Genomic DNA, 16,188 nt, shown 5'->3' on the forward strand with positions numbered 1-16,188 from the left:
GGACCCTTGTTGCTCCAGAGGTCAAAGTATTCCCAAACTGCTACACTGCCCAGACTGTTATAGAGCGTACTGGAGAAGGCTTTGCTCTGATTACACTAACTGCAGAATTTTATCACTGCAACTGTTGCAGAGCAGCAAAATTGACTATAACCAAAAATGACACCAGCTCTGCCTTATTTCCTGTCTGTCTGCTTCTGACACTGCAAAAAGCACACAAAGCACTTCTTTAAGTTACATTTCAAGTCATCTTAGTTAGAGACTGTGTTTTCTTGTGTGCTGCTCTGCACCCGGTGCTATGCTGCCCCACAGAAACAGGGGCTCTGGGTACCAAAACATTAGAAAACAGGTGGTTATGAAATAAGTCAACACTGGTTTCCCTTGTGAAGGAGAAAGCAGCCTCTGAAGCAAGCTGTTACTGGAAGGAAATAACACACTTGAGGTTCTCCCCACTCTCAACAGAAAAGGTGCAGCATGGTATCGCACTGCTAAAAAGATCGACTCCACACGATTAGAAGTGTTTTTGTGATGAAAAAGCTTTACAAAAATATCAGGGTAAAAGAGCACTCTGGTTGTTACACCTACGTAAAAAGAAAACACAAGATGCTTTTTGTCATGTGATAGAAAAAAGCCTCTCCCCCCAACCTCCACTCCCCCCAAAAAAACAAAACAAACAAAAAAACCCAAATTGTTGTTTCTTTTTTTCCTAAGAAAGCAACTGGAAGCAGTTTTTAATTAGCAGGATACCATCACTCGTCATCTCTTGCCATTTATTCCTGCTTTTATTCAATCTTGGAGCTTCGAGATCAATGAGAGACACAGCTTCTTCATCCGTGATACCATCCTCCAAATAGAACTCAACCAGATGCAGTACTTCTAAAGGGTGTGAAAACAGGGAGAGTTGGATGGGCACGGTGACAGAACTGCCTCCCAGAAAACACTGTGCCCTTTAACAAATTCAACATCCTTCACCTTCTATAACGGTGTTTTCCCCCACATGTTTTCATGATGAAAAAAAAACCAAAACCAACCGCCCCACAGACTCAAACTGTGCTCTAAACTCTTTATACATTCAGGTATGCTTTGCTGCTGTGAAATACAGCTATCCCTGGTAGAAGAAGCACTCACTCAGTCCAATCTAGCAGCGTCCAAAGGAAGGCTTTGTTTGCCCAAACAACACTGCATCAGGAACAAATTGAGTACACACTGACCCAGTTCACTTTAACATTTACCTATTTGAAAAGCACAACAAAATGTGATACTCCAACGCACCGTAGGAAGAAGCGGAGAAGACGAAAGGCTGCCTGCAGTTAATGCAGACATTCCCTAAGTTATTTAGCAATGGGTTGTTGGTAGAGCACCTATAGCACAAGGGCACAAGCTCCTGTAAAGACACACACACAGCACAGTGATTGCAAACAGGTCAACACAGTCAGTACTCTTGGTTTCAACTAAACACAAGTTCCTTAGGTTTACACCACTGATATTACATCAGCCCCTAACATGAAGAAATACTGCTGTGAAATCAAATCCTTTAACATTTGGAAATAGCTGTCTATTGCCACTCTAACAATGAAATTTCTCCTTGTCTTTGAGGTAAGGAGCAGAATTTTGTATCAAATACGCAGTACTAAAAGAAGTTGAACAGAAGGTTACTGAAGCTTTTTTTTTTTCTTCTCCTTCACAGCTTTGGTCAAATTCAAGTTCTCCAGTCAATTCATCTCTCTTGTTTTCAAGAGCACAGTTATTTTAGGCCCTTCTTAAGACTCTGTTTCTATTATTTCAGTTGGCCAGGTACACGTTCACTTGTACAATACAGTTTATTTTTAGTGAGCACTCCATGAGACATGGCTTTACAGAGCACTGCAGAAATTCAGACTTCGGTTAAAGAAGAAAAGGTGATAAAATAAGACTTGAGGAAGGAAGGTCACCCAAGGGATAGTGGGAGGAGGGAAGGAGTGCTAGGAGTTGGGACAAATGAAAGTGACCTCCAGCTGCAGAAACACACAAAGACCATGCAGAAAAAGGCTTGACAGAATTAACAGGCAGAGAGGAAGGTAGATAAAAGAAAGGAGAGGGAGGAGAGAAGCTGCCATAAAGAAATAACTGGTTTTAGTTTGCTCTCAGGAACAAAAGGAAGCCTGCCCTGAAGGATAACAATAAAAGAACTGTTTCCAGCAGAAATGTAATTCTAACACAGACCTACGCATTAATATGTTTCAGACTTTGTGTATATGACAACTCAGATTCTTGAATTAGACTTGTATATTAATGGCTAGCATGAAGCTACTTACTTCACTGTCATGGAATGGCTTGGATCGGATTGTCAGGCTGCCCAGCTCTACGGATTTCTGGAACCTAGCTGGGATCTGCAGTCCCTGTAACTTGTCGTAAGCGTGACGTGCCAGTTTATATGCACCCAGAGCTTTACTCTGCTTTGCCAAGGCAAATAATGTATTACTGTAATTAAATTAAGGAATAAAAATATGTATTTAGGAAAAAATACAATGTTCTTTCTAATCATAGAAGATGTATGAAGAGGCATATTCCACACTGATACTTTAAACTGCCCTTAACAAAATAAACGTGTATACAAAATTCCATTTAAACAAGCAAATGTGAAAGGCCTATCAAAATGTCTGCAGGTGATCATAACTGAAGTAAGGAACTGACCCTACATTAATACTACTTGGTTAAATAATCTGACCTCCACGCTGAAGTTTGTTTAGGTTAAATGGATTTTGCCCAGACCAAATAAAAATAACAGCAACAAAACCAAAAACGTTACTGGAACACCATCAGTGCACTGACACCTGTTAAACACACACTGCCTCCGAAGGAGAACGCAGCACCAGCTCCATGTCACCGACCAAGGGCTGTCTCTTTCATTAGCATGTAACAGTAACTGCTGTTCAGAACGCTACCAATCACAACCCTAACAACGCATGTTAGGAAAGACATTTTGAAAGTAAATGTGAGGAAGCTACTAATAGGAAAACAAACATCCCACCCAGAGCCATAATGGAAGAAAAACTGCCTTCCCTTTGGCAGTCAGTGACCCCTTCTGTTGTCTTTTATGGACAGATGCATTTCTGCAGTGTTTGCACAGGCCTTGTATGAGAAAACCTGATCTAGATGTGGTGTCCCTGTTCATTACAAGGGAGTTGGACTAGATGGCCTTCAGAGGTCTTTACCAACTCAAAGGATTCTTTGATTCTACTTCCAAAAGACGCAACATGCACTCACAAAGTTGTGCAAATGGTAGGTTGAGAGACACTACACAGCTATAACAGCCTCAGATGGAGCAAAAGTGGCTGTTTTTTTTCCCCCTGCTCCCATCTCAGCTCAGGATCCTTACAGCAAGGCTGTCAAGATTCAGATCCAGCATCCTGTTGGGAGACATAATACTCCTTGACAAAGTCACACATCATGCTGGGTGGGTGGCTGAGAATTACATGTTGATTTATTCAGTTCTCCAAGACTATAAGGAAGAAGAAAAAAAAAAAAAGATAGTGCAGTTAAAAACAATGGTTTGAAGGTGCTGATTATTTCCTTAGGGGCACAAGTCGAATTCCATTAGCTACAACCCACAGCTGAAACTGAACATAACCTAAAGTAGATCTCTGCACTGTGGCTCAACATCAATTACTCTTTTAGTGTACCTCAGCCTCTAGATTCTGTGCAGTGTTGGAAGGATACACTTTTGAGATCCCCAAGGGAGTCTCCTTTGTTAAGCTGTGAAGCAGAAACCTGGAAATATTGAAGAGTGTTTCAGGCAAGTGGAAACTGAAAGGTTCCTCCTGTGGAATTAAAAATAGAGACATTTCTAAGACAATTCATATCACTACACATCACAATACCAGGCATCCCAAGTATTGTCCTTCCTTCATGCAGTTGCAAAAAGAGGAGAGGCTGACAGAACATACCAAGAGGATTTCACATGTTTAACACCCAAGTTCATGCCTGTTACACGCAGAAAAAGACAGAAAAGGATCCACACAGCTAAAACAGAATCCTTACCAGGCCATATAAAAGCAAGGCATGAACAGTGTGCAGCCTCCACCGTGGAAAGGTCTGAAGTACCCTGACTAGCATCGACCTTGGTTTCATAGACTCTTCTTTTGGGCAAGGGCATAGATCAGAGGCTTCTCATACGCTCCACAGAAGATATTTTCACCAACAGTGGTAGGAACATTACTATAATTGCTGGGAGAAGCAGGAGCTCTCCTCTCAACACTGCACGTCTTTTGGAGTAGATAAGAGGTAACATGCTGTGGGAATCTCTAAATGAGGGTGTCTTCTGTATAAACCTGCTTTCCCTGATTAAAGGAAGAACCCACTGCAGCCTGTAAAGGACCTGAGATCTGAGGTGCTGGAACCAAACAACACAGCCAGCAAAGCAAGTACTGGGGGTGGAGAGTCAGCCACGATCGTATTCTCTATGCACACAGTGAGACAAACACACATCTGCTAAAATGGCACTGCACTTTTTAAGAACTACGACAAGAGAAGTTCTTGTGCAGTACAACAGAAAGCAGAGAAATGTTGCTATACAGTATCACTAATCTACACCCTATTTAATTGTGTGAAGTCATTGAATGTTTCTTTATCTCTGGACTTCTGAAAGAAAAACATTCGGGAATACACACACAACTTCTAAAGTAAATATCTTACAGTATATCTTTGAATATAGTGATAGACATGGTAGATTTCTGCCAATTGCTGGAAGTGATGAAACTTCTGCAGCATTTCAGTCTCCTGTTCTTCATTCTCTGTGGGAGAGAAAGGCATTAGTGTAAGCCTCCCAGGTAAACCTTTGAGACTCAGTGTGAAGAAAACAACGTATTGTGATACTCCCAAAAGAAGTACACACCAGCCCAAATGTCCCCTATCTACCTATGCAAAGCACAGGTTATACAGTCTTACTACTTCTGGGAGCAAGCTTCTACTTCAAAAAAAAGCATGCTGAAATATAAGTGGCAATGGCTTTAATACAGCTAGAGGCTACAGCTTAGGTAAAGGGAGAAAAGAGCAGCCATGCATCGCTGGAAAGCTCATTCATACCTTCAGAATTTACAAATAAAATGAGTTTTGAAACATTTAGTGGATTTTAAACACACTACTAAAAAAATTGGAACAGTTTGAATCTCCACACAGTACCTCAGAGGTAACATATCAGCACTCTCAGGTGAACTAATAGAAAGGCACTTTGAGCACAGAGCAAAACACAGTACTATCAACCTTGGTATTCATTACCAAATTAGTTCTCCTAAGCACTAGCTCTACCTCTCTTCCAGAGAAACCCAGAAGATGATAGCTCACTGATAGCTCACAGTTTTGTATTTGTTGGCAGAAACAATTTGTAAAGTACCTCCCCCACCTACATTCAAGTACTAAGCAGATCTTATGCTCCAGAACCACTTGCAGATACCAGTACTTGGACCCCACAATCACTGCTCTACCTGCAGCATGTTGAGGGAAGCTACACAAGGACACAGGCTCCCAAGGATGCACTATTTTGATTCCAACCAGATTTCAAAACAAGGCCTACGCATGCTGATGTTGTTGTTTTGCTCATCTGTTTTACATAAGTGCATGGGAAAACCAGTAGACAAAAATAGTGTATGCCAAAACTATGCACAGTATAAAAGAAAAATAGTGAAGGAGCTGCAGCAATGCTATCACAATTCAGCAATTGTCTGCCTACATGCACAAGAAGGTAAAAATATAAGCCTTTCAGTTACTTACCTTGGGCTATATCTAAACACTGCATGGAAAGCATCCAATAATAATAGGCTGCGTCGTTAAATCGGCTTTCAACCACAGCATTGTGTGTTAGCTGCTCTAGCACTCTCACAGCTTCTCTCTGCCTGCCAGCCTTGTGGAATGCTACAAAGACAAAACAAAGAGGATTTTACAGTGCAATTATATCAATTAGCTGAAATTAATGTTTTTAAATTAAGAGCAGTCTATTCAGACAATATCAAATCATCTATCCAGGGCAGGATGAAGGGGATTATACACTGGTATTTTCTACTTGAAAGCAGCAACACTAATGGAACACGAGATGCAGCTGTAGGTGTTTTGTGGCTTTTGCACTGTCTTGGGGGCTCTTGAGCTGCTATGTCTTGTATACCTCCGGTGTTTTTGTTGTTCTTTAATATAGAAAAGAGCAAAAGCACAACAATCATTAGATCTGTATTCAAACAATTGCAATCTCTAAACACTGCAGATCACACCTGCATTTAAAACTACAGTAAGTTAAAATTAGCTCTAGTCAGTAATGCCGAATGCTTTAGAAGATTATACTATTTATTATATCCTTGTAGCACTCATTAACAGCTTCTCTTTCAGTGAACTTCAGAAGCCAGTGTAAAGTTAGATTCTGACTTCTCACTTGGCATAAACACAATAAAGGAATAAAATAAAGTGCAATAAAGATAACAATTGCCTTCTGATTTAAGCCATCTCCGTTAAAACCACATTCTCCCATACCCACACAGAGATCTCCTGCTCACCCAATTTTGTGGAATTTGTATTAGCCAAGACAGAACAGCATGGAGCTTTGTGGAATAAGCTAGGAACAACACACGTATATTCACAGATCTGTATGTGCAAACCACTCAGCTGCTCAAAGGTTTAGTGCCAAGATGTGCAGCCTAGTGCTGCATAGAGACAGCTCACGGCTGGCATTGCGCTAGCTTGGCCTTGTAAGCAAACGCGGTTACACTTTTAGATCCCAGCTGGCTGTGGAAACAGCAGATGCAGAAGTCACATGGAGCTGCACCTGAGTAAAGCAGCTACTGAAAACATGCCGGCTCCACATGGAGCTTGCTTCAACTTCTCCTTATCCCTGGCACAGCTTATGAGTAAAATTCTGAAGCCCGTCCACATGGTAGAAGCTTGACCGTTCTCTTTATGTAATTTTATAAGCCTAATAATATCCATGAAAACTCTTAAAGATGAAAACGTTACTTGCACAAAATGAAATTTACCTAGATAAAAGGAAAAATTGTTATTTCCACTCCAGCTTGTGAGGTATCTGCTACATTTTGAAACTTACTGGGATAAAAGTATTAACAAAACACAGTTCAGCTTTTAAGCCAAAAGTCGTGCTCAATTACGCCATGACATCGAAAATCTGAAACTATATTTGGATGTCACCATTTCTGATAGGTCTGTCATACTTAGCAGTTAAATAAAGGAGACCTCCCGCTACTTTACTTTTAAGACAGCTGTGAAGATATTGATTGCACTTGCTTTTGAAACGACAGATAAAAAATTCTCCAGGGCAAAGACAGCATATTCTGCATAGGAAAAGTACAGAGAACATTTTGAGTGCTCCATCAGAAAGTCTTACCTTTTTGGGCTTCTTCAAATCTATCATTCTCTGCTAGCCACTGAGCATAAGGGACATAGACCTCAGCTTTGAATTCAGGATGCTTTTCACTCACAGCAAATGCCTGAGGTACATAACAAAGTCAGTTCCAGAATGCTGCTTGGTTTAAACAATTAAAGAGTTTAGAATATTTCATATGATCAATCCTTCAGCTTTAAGTAAATTCACAATAAAAATACACAGAATAAAGATTGTAATCCATCTTTTCTCCAGTATGAAACTAATGTATTTTAAAACAAAAAACAATCAACAACAAAAGGAAAGCTGTGCATGGTAACAGTGCAGATTATGGACTAGTGAAACCTGAATGTGTGCATATTGAGGGAATGGGGTAGAGCTCGCAGCAGAAGACAAAAGTATTTTCATTTTTACTGAATACATACTCTGAGGAGATTGAAGCAGCACTATAAATGCAGTTCAGATTTGCTCCCTGCACTCGCTAACTGGTCACTAAAGGACCAAGCTTACAGTTTTCCAAAGCACCCATTCAATTTAGGGGGGAAACAGATTGATCAGTCCTGGAAGCACTTTGATAATCCTTCCTTAAGAAGCTACACCTATCAAAACTTGATTTGAAGAAATAAAAGCAGAACTGATGGTGACCCCAACTTTGAAGTACATGATGGTGATGGGATCATGTTTTCCACAGAAATCCCAGAGAAGTCTGCAAAACGTCACCCAACAGTTCATAAAGTGGTGTCCACACTAACAGAGCAGATATTGACCAGGTCTAAGTTACACCTATGGTATGCTCACTCACGTATGTCCAAATCAGAAAAATACTTCAGTTCAAAACAGAACTTCCCAAAATACAGTTACTATTCATTCCTTCTAATAGATGAGAAGCATTCTGTGGATTTGCAAAGGAAATGAGCAACTATCCACAGGTAGGCAAGACAGGGTACTGGAAAGCAAGGCCAAGAAACATTCAGCCAAAAGAAAACTTAGTGAAACAAACAAAACAAAACCACCCATTAAACTCTCAGAAAACAAGCAAACAATAAGCATACAAAATTAACTCTGCACTCTGAACCACAGTCTCCAGAAGCCTGCCTCCTCCTTGCCTCTCCCTTCACTGCAGTAGATGAAGCAATGCAGTCAGAGACATCAGCAGTAGCTTTAAACACGGGAACCAGAAGGCGTGCTTACTTCTTCCCAGCGGTGCGTCTCCACGTGGAGAGAGACCAAGGCTTTCAGGTCACCAACCTTCATGTAGGTTTCTGCTGCATAGCCAGGGTTATTGAGTTTCTTAAAATAGAAGGCACATTTTGACAGAGGCTCACGCTCAGCTTTATCCAGTTTCCGAGCAATTTCTATTAACCTAGATGTGGTAAAAAAAAAGCCGTGTGTTTCAGGTCTAGCCTTACCACTAGTAATAACCACTTGTAATAACCTCATTTTCAACCAGGGATTGTTTAATACTGTATTAGTAGTAACACATAACAGGCTGCTGAAACAGCTGTCAGCAAATATTCAACATTAATCTTTTCTTTTACAAACTTAAAACCTGTTTCTGCAATCCCTACTCATGGTTGCAATTCCATACTGCAGCAAACCATCTTCAGTGAGTGTGCTCAGCCACAGAGACAGAGAGAAGCAGCGGATCCCACATGACTCAGTTGCACGGGACACACTTCCCTAGCCCTGACCTAAAAAAAGAGCCATAATAAACATTACTCCACTTGCCACCCAGGAAAAACGAGGCAAGGGAATGCTGAGTCACCTGCCTAAGCTTTTATTTCAACTCAGCAGAAGACACAAAGCATGAACTGCTGTAAACCAAGGAGAATTTGTCCAGGATCAGAGTAGCCCAAGAATTTACTTCCTGGAATCCTGCACTCCAGTTGTCTTCCCTACCTGCTAGTTTGTTATCTCTTGCAGTTTGAAACAACAGAAACAGGCAAAATACACATGCACTGCTGTGATGATTGCTGTGAAAACCTTCGGGTATGCATATCTCAGAAGACAGCCTCATAATACAGATTAACCCATTCATATTTCTTACTGTTGTAATGTCCCCACACTCTAAGCATAGCAAATTTAAAAAAAAAAATCATAGGGGTGCTTCAAATACAGCTCGTACTCTATCGCATATAAACAAAGGTGAGTATCAAACAGGTTTTGTCTACTTGAAAAGCTACACAGAATTCAATTGCACTGAACTGTAATATTCTATTATACTGAGATGAAGCAATAACCCACATATCAACCCAGCCGTGGTCCCCACTGATTTCTATGGCCTTCATGTGCTCGCCTGCAGAAAGGTACATCTCCACAGCTGCTTTTGGCTCGTTGATATTCTTGGCCCAATCTGCTTGTTTTTTTATTAGCATCTTTGTGTCTTTGGGGTCTCCGGATCGGAGAAAATCCTGAAATAGCACAATACAAAAACACTGGCATTATTTTCTGGTCACAAACATCTTTACATTTCAAATACTAAAATACATAAGGGTTTTTCTGATGAACATCATTATGCCTCCTAGGGAAAGACATGGTGCATACAGTGCAACAGAAACCAGTGGCACCTTTGGCAGCCGATCATCAGGGGCCATTGTTGGGTAAGTAACAATGGTAGTAAAACAAGTGGAAGATTCTGGAAAGGCCAGGAGAGGGATGGCACAGATGGCTCCAAGGTGATCAGCAGCCCTCCAGTGAATCAGGAGGGAGGCATCTGTCTGGTGGTCCTTTTTAAGAAGGTACAGTCACCGCGTCGGCAATCCACCCAGGGACACACCTTTCCAAAACAAAACAGTGCTTCTCTCAAAAGCTGGTAATGTAACAATTCCAAATGTCCTTTTCAAGCCAAGAAGGTGCTGTTTATTTCATTCTCAAAGATGACCCTACTCTGTGCTTAGATAAGAACAGTACCTCCACCTAATCACATAAGCATCAGCACACTCATCCAGCTACAAATTAATAAAGGACAAAATCCCATTTTCTTCAAGTACTCTTGATAATAATATTGCTATAATCAGATCAGTTATTTTATAATGAGGAATGGCAGCTGCTCAAAAGAGTGATTCTGAGCTTGGAATTCTGCACAGTGATGCAGACTGTGGTTCTGGATGCTGTGAAGATGACCGTTTTGGAAGTACTGTTAATAGTTCAGCTTCTGCCCATATGTCATACAGCAGGAAAAAAAACAACTGCACTTCAAAACTTGAAGATCAATTAAGGGCAGTTTTGGCTGTTCCTTTAAAACAGCCTTTTTACCAGCTGAAAAATTAGAACAAAGACAGAATTGAAAGGTGGGAAGAAAAATATCCTTAACGTTTCTGTTAGATTCTGATTGAGATTTAAGAAAATAAAATTTAAAAAATATCTGAAAAACCAGACTAACAGCACAGTTCCACTGCCATCATTCACCACTTTCCCAGATGCAGCCAGTCAGCAGGTACAGAACTACAACCAAATGTCAGCTCTTAAACTATCTCCATGCAGGATTTATTTCCTGTGTCACCTCCTGCAGCACGGCCTTGATTCAGATGAGTAACTATACAGATATAGTGATTATCATTGAATACAAAAAGCTAAAGCCAAAGAATCAAGCTGAACAACCTGTGACAAAGCCTGTTTTCCTGCTTATGTCCTAAAACTAAGTTCAACAACAAAAGTTCATCTTCATGGAGTATAAGGAGGTTTCCTGTGAGTTTCTGATGCTGTGATAATGAGCCAATACACCGAAAGACCTCCTGACTTCTGCCTCTGGTCTGGGCTCTCTAGGTGGAACTGATCAAGGTCAATCTCAGACACAACAAATCAGATTCTGAAGGGGTTCCTTTGCTTAATTTTGGCAGCACTGACCCCCCACTTCCCTCCACTTCACACACATCTATCTTTTCTTGAAAAAAAAAAACTGGCAAACACGAGAGATTCCCATGTTCTTCCATGTACTGTGCACTCCCTGCACAAGAAGCTTCCTTCACATGCTAATTAACATCTTCAATTTCCTCTGCAAGTTTCTCGCAAGGCCAGGAGGTACAAGACCTTTTTCTGTCTACTAAAGATAGACATGACTAGTGGCAAGAATTAAAAGATTCTTATGATGACTTGTGGGGAAAATTTAATCCATGAATTACTTTATGTTTAAGAGGAGCCAAAACTCTGAAGCTAACAAGGACTCATCAGCCAAAAATAGTGAAAAACACTCTTATATTAGCAAAATCCAAAATTTACTTATCAAGCTCTTGAAGAAAAAGATCTCTGCAGCACTATTTGTGGAATCTATGCTAGAACAGTTTATACGCATGTCACAATGAAGTCCTTGTCCTGTATTGGCCAGAGTAAGGCTCTGACAAGTGACAGACAGCACTGAGCACTGTATGCAGCCTCAGGGATCCTCACAAGAAAACACCGTAGAGGATCTGAAAGCTAAATGACACTTTTGTATCACTCTATAAAAAGCATTACATGTTAAAAAAGTATTCAATTTATTTCTTCATGTGAACAAAAATGCCAAGACAGATTGAATCTTCAGAAGCAAATTCTCTAATACGGCAGCTTAATATATTAGATGCTGTAGAAAATACTTCAATGCAGAACTCAAACACTCGTTTAAATTCAAATTATGAAAGGAAAACATTTTTGTCATCATACAGAAGTGAACGAAACACCTGGTGCATTCACTTCCACTTCAGGAGACAAAAAAGGAACTCTTCTGTAAGACGGTGGGAAAGAAACTGTCATGGAAACCTAAAAATCTAGGTTTTTAGAAAGAAAAATGACTATGGATGACACTGTAGTCACAATCAAAAAGTCATCCCTGGTGGCGTCTAAGAAAAACTGCACTCAAAAGCCATGAGTTACACAAAACACAGCCTGCTACCTCAGCAACGGACACTGAAGAAAACTGCTACCAATGCATACAGACATGAAAGGCCCACAGATGAGCCAGATGAACTTCAGACAATAAGATAGAATTCCAAACCAGTTATTCATCCTGTCCCTTTATAGGATCATGCTTTCAAAATACTTGCAGGTATAGTAGTATTTCTGCATGGAATATTCAGTTGCCAACTATTACCTTGGCATAGTCAAACATGCGTAAATCAGAGTACATGTCCAGAGCTACGCTTTCATGCCCACTCTTTTTGTACAGCTTTGCTGCCTCATGAAACTTTCCCTGGTAGGCATAAACATCTGCCAGGAACAACTCGCTGAGGTTCTCTCCGTGCTTCTTCCGCTCCTGGGGAGAAAATAAAAAGGGGGGAGAACACAATCTAGATGAGCGGTGAGAAATGGCCATTGGAGCTGAATTTCAAGCTCAGATTTTAGCTGTTACTGAAACCTGCAACAGGATATGGTAATGATGCTTCTCCCATGTTTCTAGTGAATTTATAATTAAAGGATTAAATCTTCTAATTAAAATTAGGAAGAGCAAAATTAAATGTCACAACACAAACCAAACTGATGAAAAATCATTGCTCTCGATTTCACACAGGAAAATGAACACACACTACCATTATTCTGTGTTACTAAAAATAAAAAATAATAATAATTAAAAAAAAAAAAAAGGCTTCTTATAGGTTCGTTATTTTCTCTTACAGAAACTCAGTAGCATAAAATTTGGCTAAATTAACAGTATGTGCAGGTAGGGGGAAAAACAAACATAAAACTAATTGCTAGTAACCAACACATTCACGAAGTATGTTAACATGCCCCTGGATCAGAATTAGAGCCACCACCACCATCTCCAAATGCAGGAGCTCGTGCTTTGAGCAGTCACAGCGCAGCACCTGCACAGTGCAGTGTCACACGGAAACCCTTGGCAGTGATCACACAGGAGATCAATGCTGTATATACACGTGTGTTTGTTCTACCCTCTGTTGTAGAAATGCATTACTGCCCTGCTTTGTACAAAGGTATTATTCTTAGTAGACTTTTCTATAGGAAAACATATAGCTATGAACTAAATTCAAAGAAAACTGCACTTGAGAGGCTAAAGCATTCCTTGTCTAGGCAAACTCAGAACTCCATTGCCAAAGGAGACTCAGCCATCGCAGCTTCTGGTCACACCTAATGACTGGGCTGCTGTTGAAAGGTTCCCTTTAAAAACTTTTTTAAAATAATTATCAGAGCAATTGCTACACCATTTTTGAATGAGTTCACAGAATCTCATCAGGTATGGAGGTCTGGCAGTTAGGTTTCCTGCTGGCATCCCTTAGAAAGAAATGCATCATTACAAAGAGAAAACCACCGGACCTGCCACTCAGTTACACCCTTAGGGGCTTTAAAGGGAATTCAATATCTGAGAAGCAAGATAAGCAGTGATGGAGAACTCTCTTCAGAAGAAGTATTTTCAAGTCTACAAGGAGAATCCTAATTAAACACACTATAACGTGACAGCTTCACAATATACTTAACGGATGCAGATCTGGAGAAGCATGTGTAGAAAAGGAACTTTATTACCAATGAGAGAATGCTCTCATATATTTATCTACCCTCACCAAAAAAGGAAAAAAAAAGGTAGCCAGGGGCATTCCTAACACAGAACTTTGTCATGCGTTCAACCCCAAGAGAAGTGCAGTCAGCAGAGAGCTGACATTCCAACAGAACCAGGACAGCTCTGCAGACATGTAAGGCAAGGAATGGACTCCTTCATAGAAGGTGTAAAACTAACTACCAAGAGAAAGAGGAATTCTCTTTATACCATCCCAATGTAGATCTTCAACCTAAGCATCATCAAGCAGTCTTTGCAAAAGGACAAGAAGTGATGGCACATCCTTCAATGTGCTCATGACAGATCACTATTGTCTAGTGAGGTTCTATCAAGAAGTGTGAAAAGAATGAGAAGTCCCGATTAGAGCACAGCTGAGAAGTAAGGGATCCTAAATTCTATTTCCAGTTGTCACAGACTTGTCATGAGAACTTGAGCTTGTCATTTTATTTCTCTGGGCCTGTTTCTGGCTCTGCAAGGAAGAGATAATAGTAATTACCTACCTCCAGGGGGTAAGGAAGTGCTTAATTAACTCATGTTTATGAAGTATTCCATACTAAGCTCCATTAGCATAGTAGCATTCTACCGATTATTAATAGAATATTGAATTCTTTTCTAGTTTTCTGGAAAGTTTTTAAGTTCTCCCACCATGCAGTGCCCCACATCTGCATGTTCTGCAGTAAGCTGCAGCCATGTGACCAGAACTCAGGCTCCCTGCTCACTGGGACTTCTCACTCCAAACACACACCCAGCAGTCAGAAGCGCTGAAGGAACAGACGTCTCTCCAGAACAGAGAGTACTTCTTTCAGCATCTTCGCACACTACCCCCTTCATATTCTCTTACCTCAATGATGCTGATCAACTCTAAATATCTAAGGTCTCGTATTCTGGTAAACGCCTATGAAAAGAAAAAGGAAAGGAATCAACTAACTTGAAAAGCCAAGAAATCAACAGAAGGTGGTAACACATGCATAAAGCTGTCTTCATACAAGTAGAACAGGCAGAAATCTGCTGCTTCTTGCATTGGTGCAGTCCCTGACCTGATGGGCTTTTACTGCAATGGGGACCCTTCAGGAGTTACAATAAACAAGGCAAAGGTCCGACCCAAACGGCTGATCACCAAAACCAAACAGAGCTGGGCACCAGCAGCTACACACATCGGTCTCCAAGAAAAACAAAATGCCTCTTCCAGTACCACATAATGCTATTCTGGCTATTTTACGGCTTTTCTAATTCAGCGTGAGGCATCACACACACACACACATATAAAGAAGGTTGTTATGAGGCATAGCAGATAACCGCATGGACTGCGTATGATTCTAGTTTTTATACCACTCTGAAAATTCAGTCTAAAAGCAGCCGAGGGAGAAGAAAGGAAATCAAAAGATGATACTGTGAGACGGTGTAATGTCTTTTGCAAATGGAGATAAATGTGCAGCCCAAAGTCCCAGGCGGCAAAGTCACGTGTGAGTTACAGCAGCTTAGCACTTTTTCTTGTCAGGCATAAAAAAAAATAGAAATTTAACTCTTCAGACCGTGTGGTTTAGACTCCTAACCAAATTTGTGCTTAAGAGGGCATAGAATATTCTGCTTACACCAGATCGGACTAGAAACTGTGAGAGCCTTTAATGTCAAGAAGCTGCTTTTGTTCATATTAATCCGCTCTAATTCTAAGAGGGCACTGCTTTAAAATTCCAAGGAGGCACTGAAAACTTCTTTTTAAGGCCATCTACTTGCATAAAATCATCTATGAAACTGAAATTATTGGCAGTTTCTTTGCCTCCACTTTGGAAAAAAGAAAAATAAGGTATTTCATGCCCTAAAAAAATTTATGTTATTAAAAGATGTCTATCATTACAGCCTATTCCCTGCCTATTTTTAGAATGCTTTGTCTTTCATACAATATTTATGACATTGAACTCAGTTTGCCCTCTCTTACTTGAGAAAAGATGTTGAAAGAAAATGGGGAAAGTATTTTAAGCCAGAGAAAAATGTGTCCTTCAGTATACACCCACCTATAGATTGCTCTTAGAAACAAGGGGTTCCAGGTAGAAGGTGACAAAAAAGACACGTCATCATTGATGTCTTCTAAGAAAGCTAATGCATAGGTAACAATCAGTATGAAATCTACACGTTTAAGCTAAGGTTAACTTCAATACTTCGTGGGGGGGAAAACAAAGAATACAGACCGATAGCGCCAGGGAAGGGGAGGGGGAAATTCAGCTCAGAAATTCTTAGCTGCCACCTGGTGGTGAGCAGCACCGCTCACCAACTCCCACTTCCCTCAAATTGCCCTGCCCATTTTTCAGCAGATGAAAGAAACCTTTTCCTCATACTGAACATTCTGATTTAGAAC

The 16,188-nt window shown here is 40.5% G+C and overlaps 1 protein-coding gene across 4 annotated transcripts in view; it reads right to left on the reverse strand.

Annotated features, from left to right (window-relative positions):
* The window catches only part of IFT122 (intraflagellar transport 122), a 32,846-nt gene that overhangs the window by 3,339 nt on the left and 13,319 nt on the right, over window positions 1–16,188 (reverse strand). For all 4 annotated transcript variants that reach the window (XM_072347409.1, XM_072347407.1, XM_072347406.1 and 1 more), the window contains 11 exons: window positions 14,677–14,730; window positions 12,420–12,581; window positions 9,599–9,765; window positions 8,546–8,717; window positions 7,358–7,460; window positions 5,746–5,886; window positions 4,672–4,769; window positions 3,697–3,797; window positions 2,292–2,457; window positions 1,270–1,381; window positions 745–873 (listed from right to left, as the gene is read on the reverse strand). In XM_072347409.1, coding sequence (XP_072203510.1) covers window positions 745–873; window positions 1,270–1,381; window positions 2,292–2,457; window positions 3,697–3,797; window positions 4,672–4,769; window positions 5,746–5,886; window positions 7,358–7,460; window positions 8,546–8,717; window positions 9,599–9,765; window positions 12,420–12,581; window positions 14,677–14,730 — 1,405 coding nt within the window. The remainder of the gene's footprint in view (window positions 1–744; window positions 874–1,269; window positions 1,382–2,291; window positions 2,458–3,696; window positions 3,798–4,671; window positions 4,770–5,745; window positions 5,887–7,357; window positions 7,461–8,545; window positions 8,718–9,598; window positions 9,766–12,419; window positions 12,582–14,676; window positions 14,731–16,188) is intronic.

This window comes from Excalfactoria chinensis, chromosome 12, assembly GCF_039878825.1.
Source record: "Excalfactoria chinensis isolate bCotChi1 chromosome 12, bCotChi1.hap2, whole genome shotgun sequence".
NCBI classification, from domain to species: domain Eukaryota; kingdom Metazoa; phylum Chordata; class Aves; order Galliformes; family Phasianidae; genus Excalfactoria; species Excalfactoria chinensis.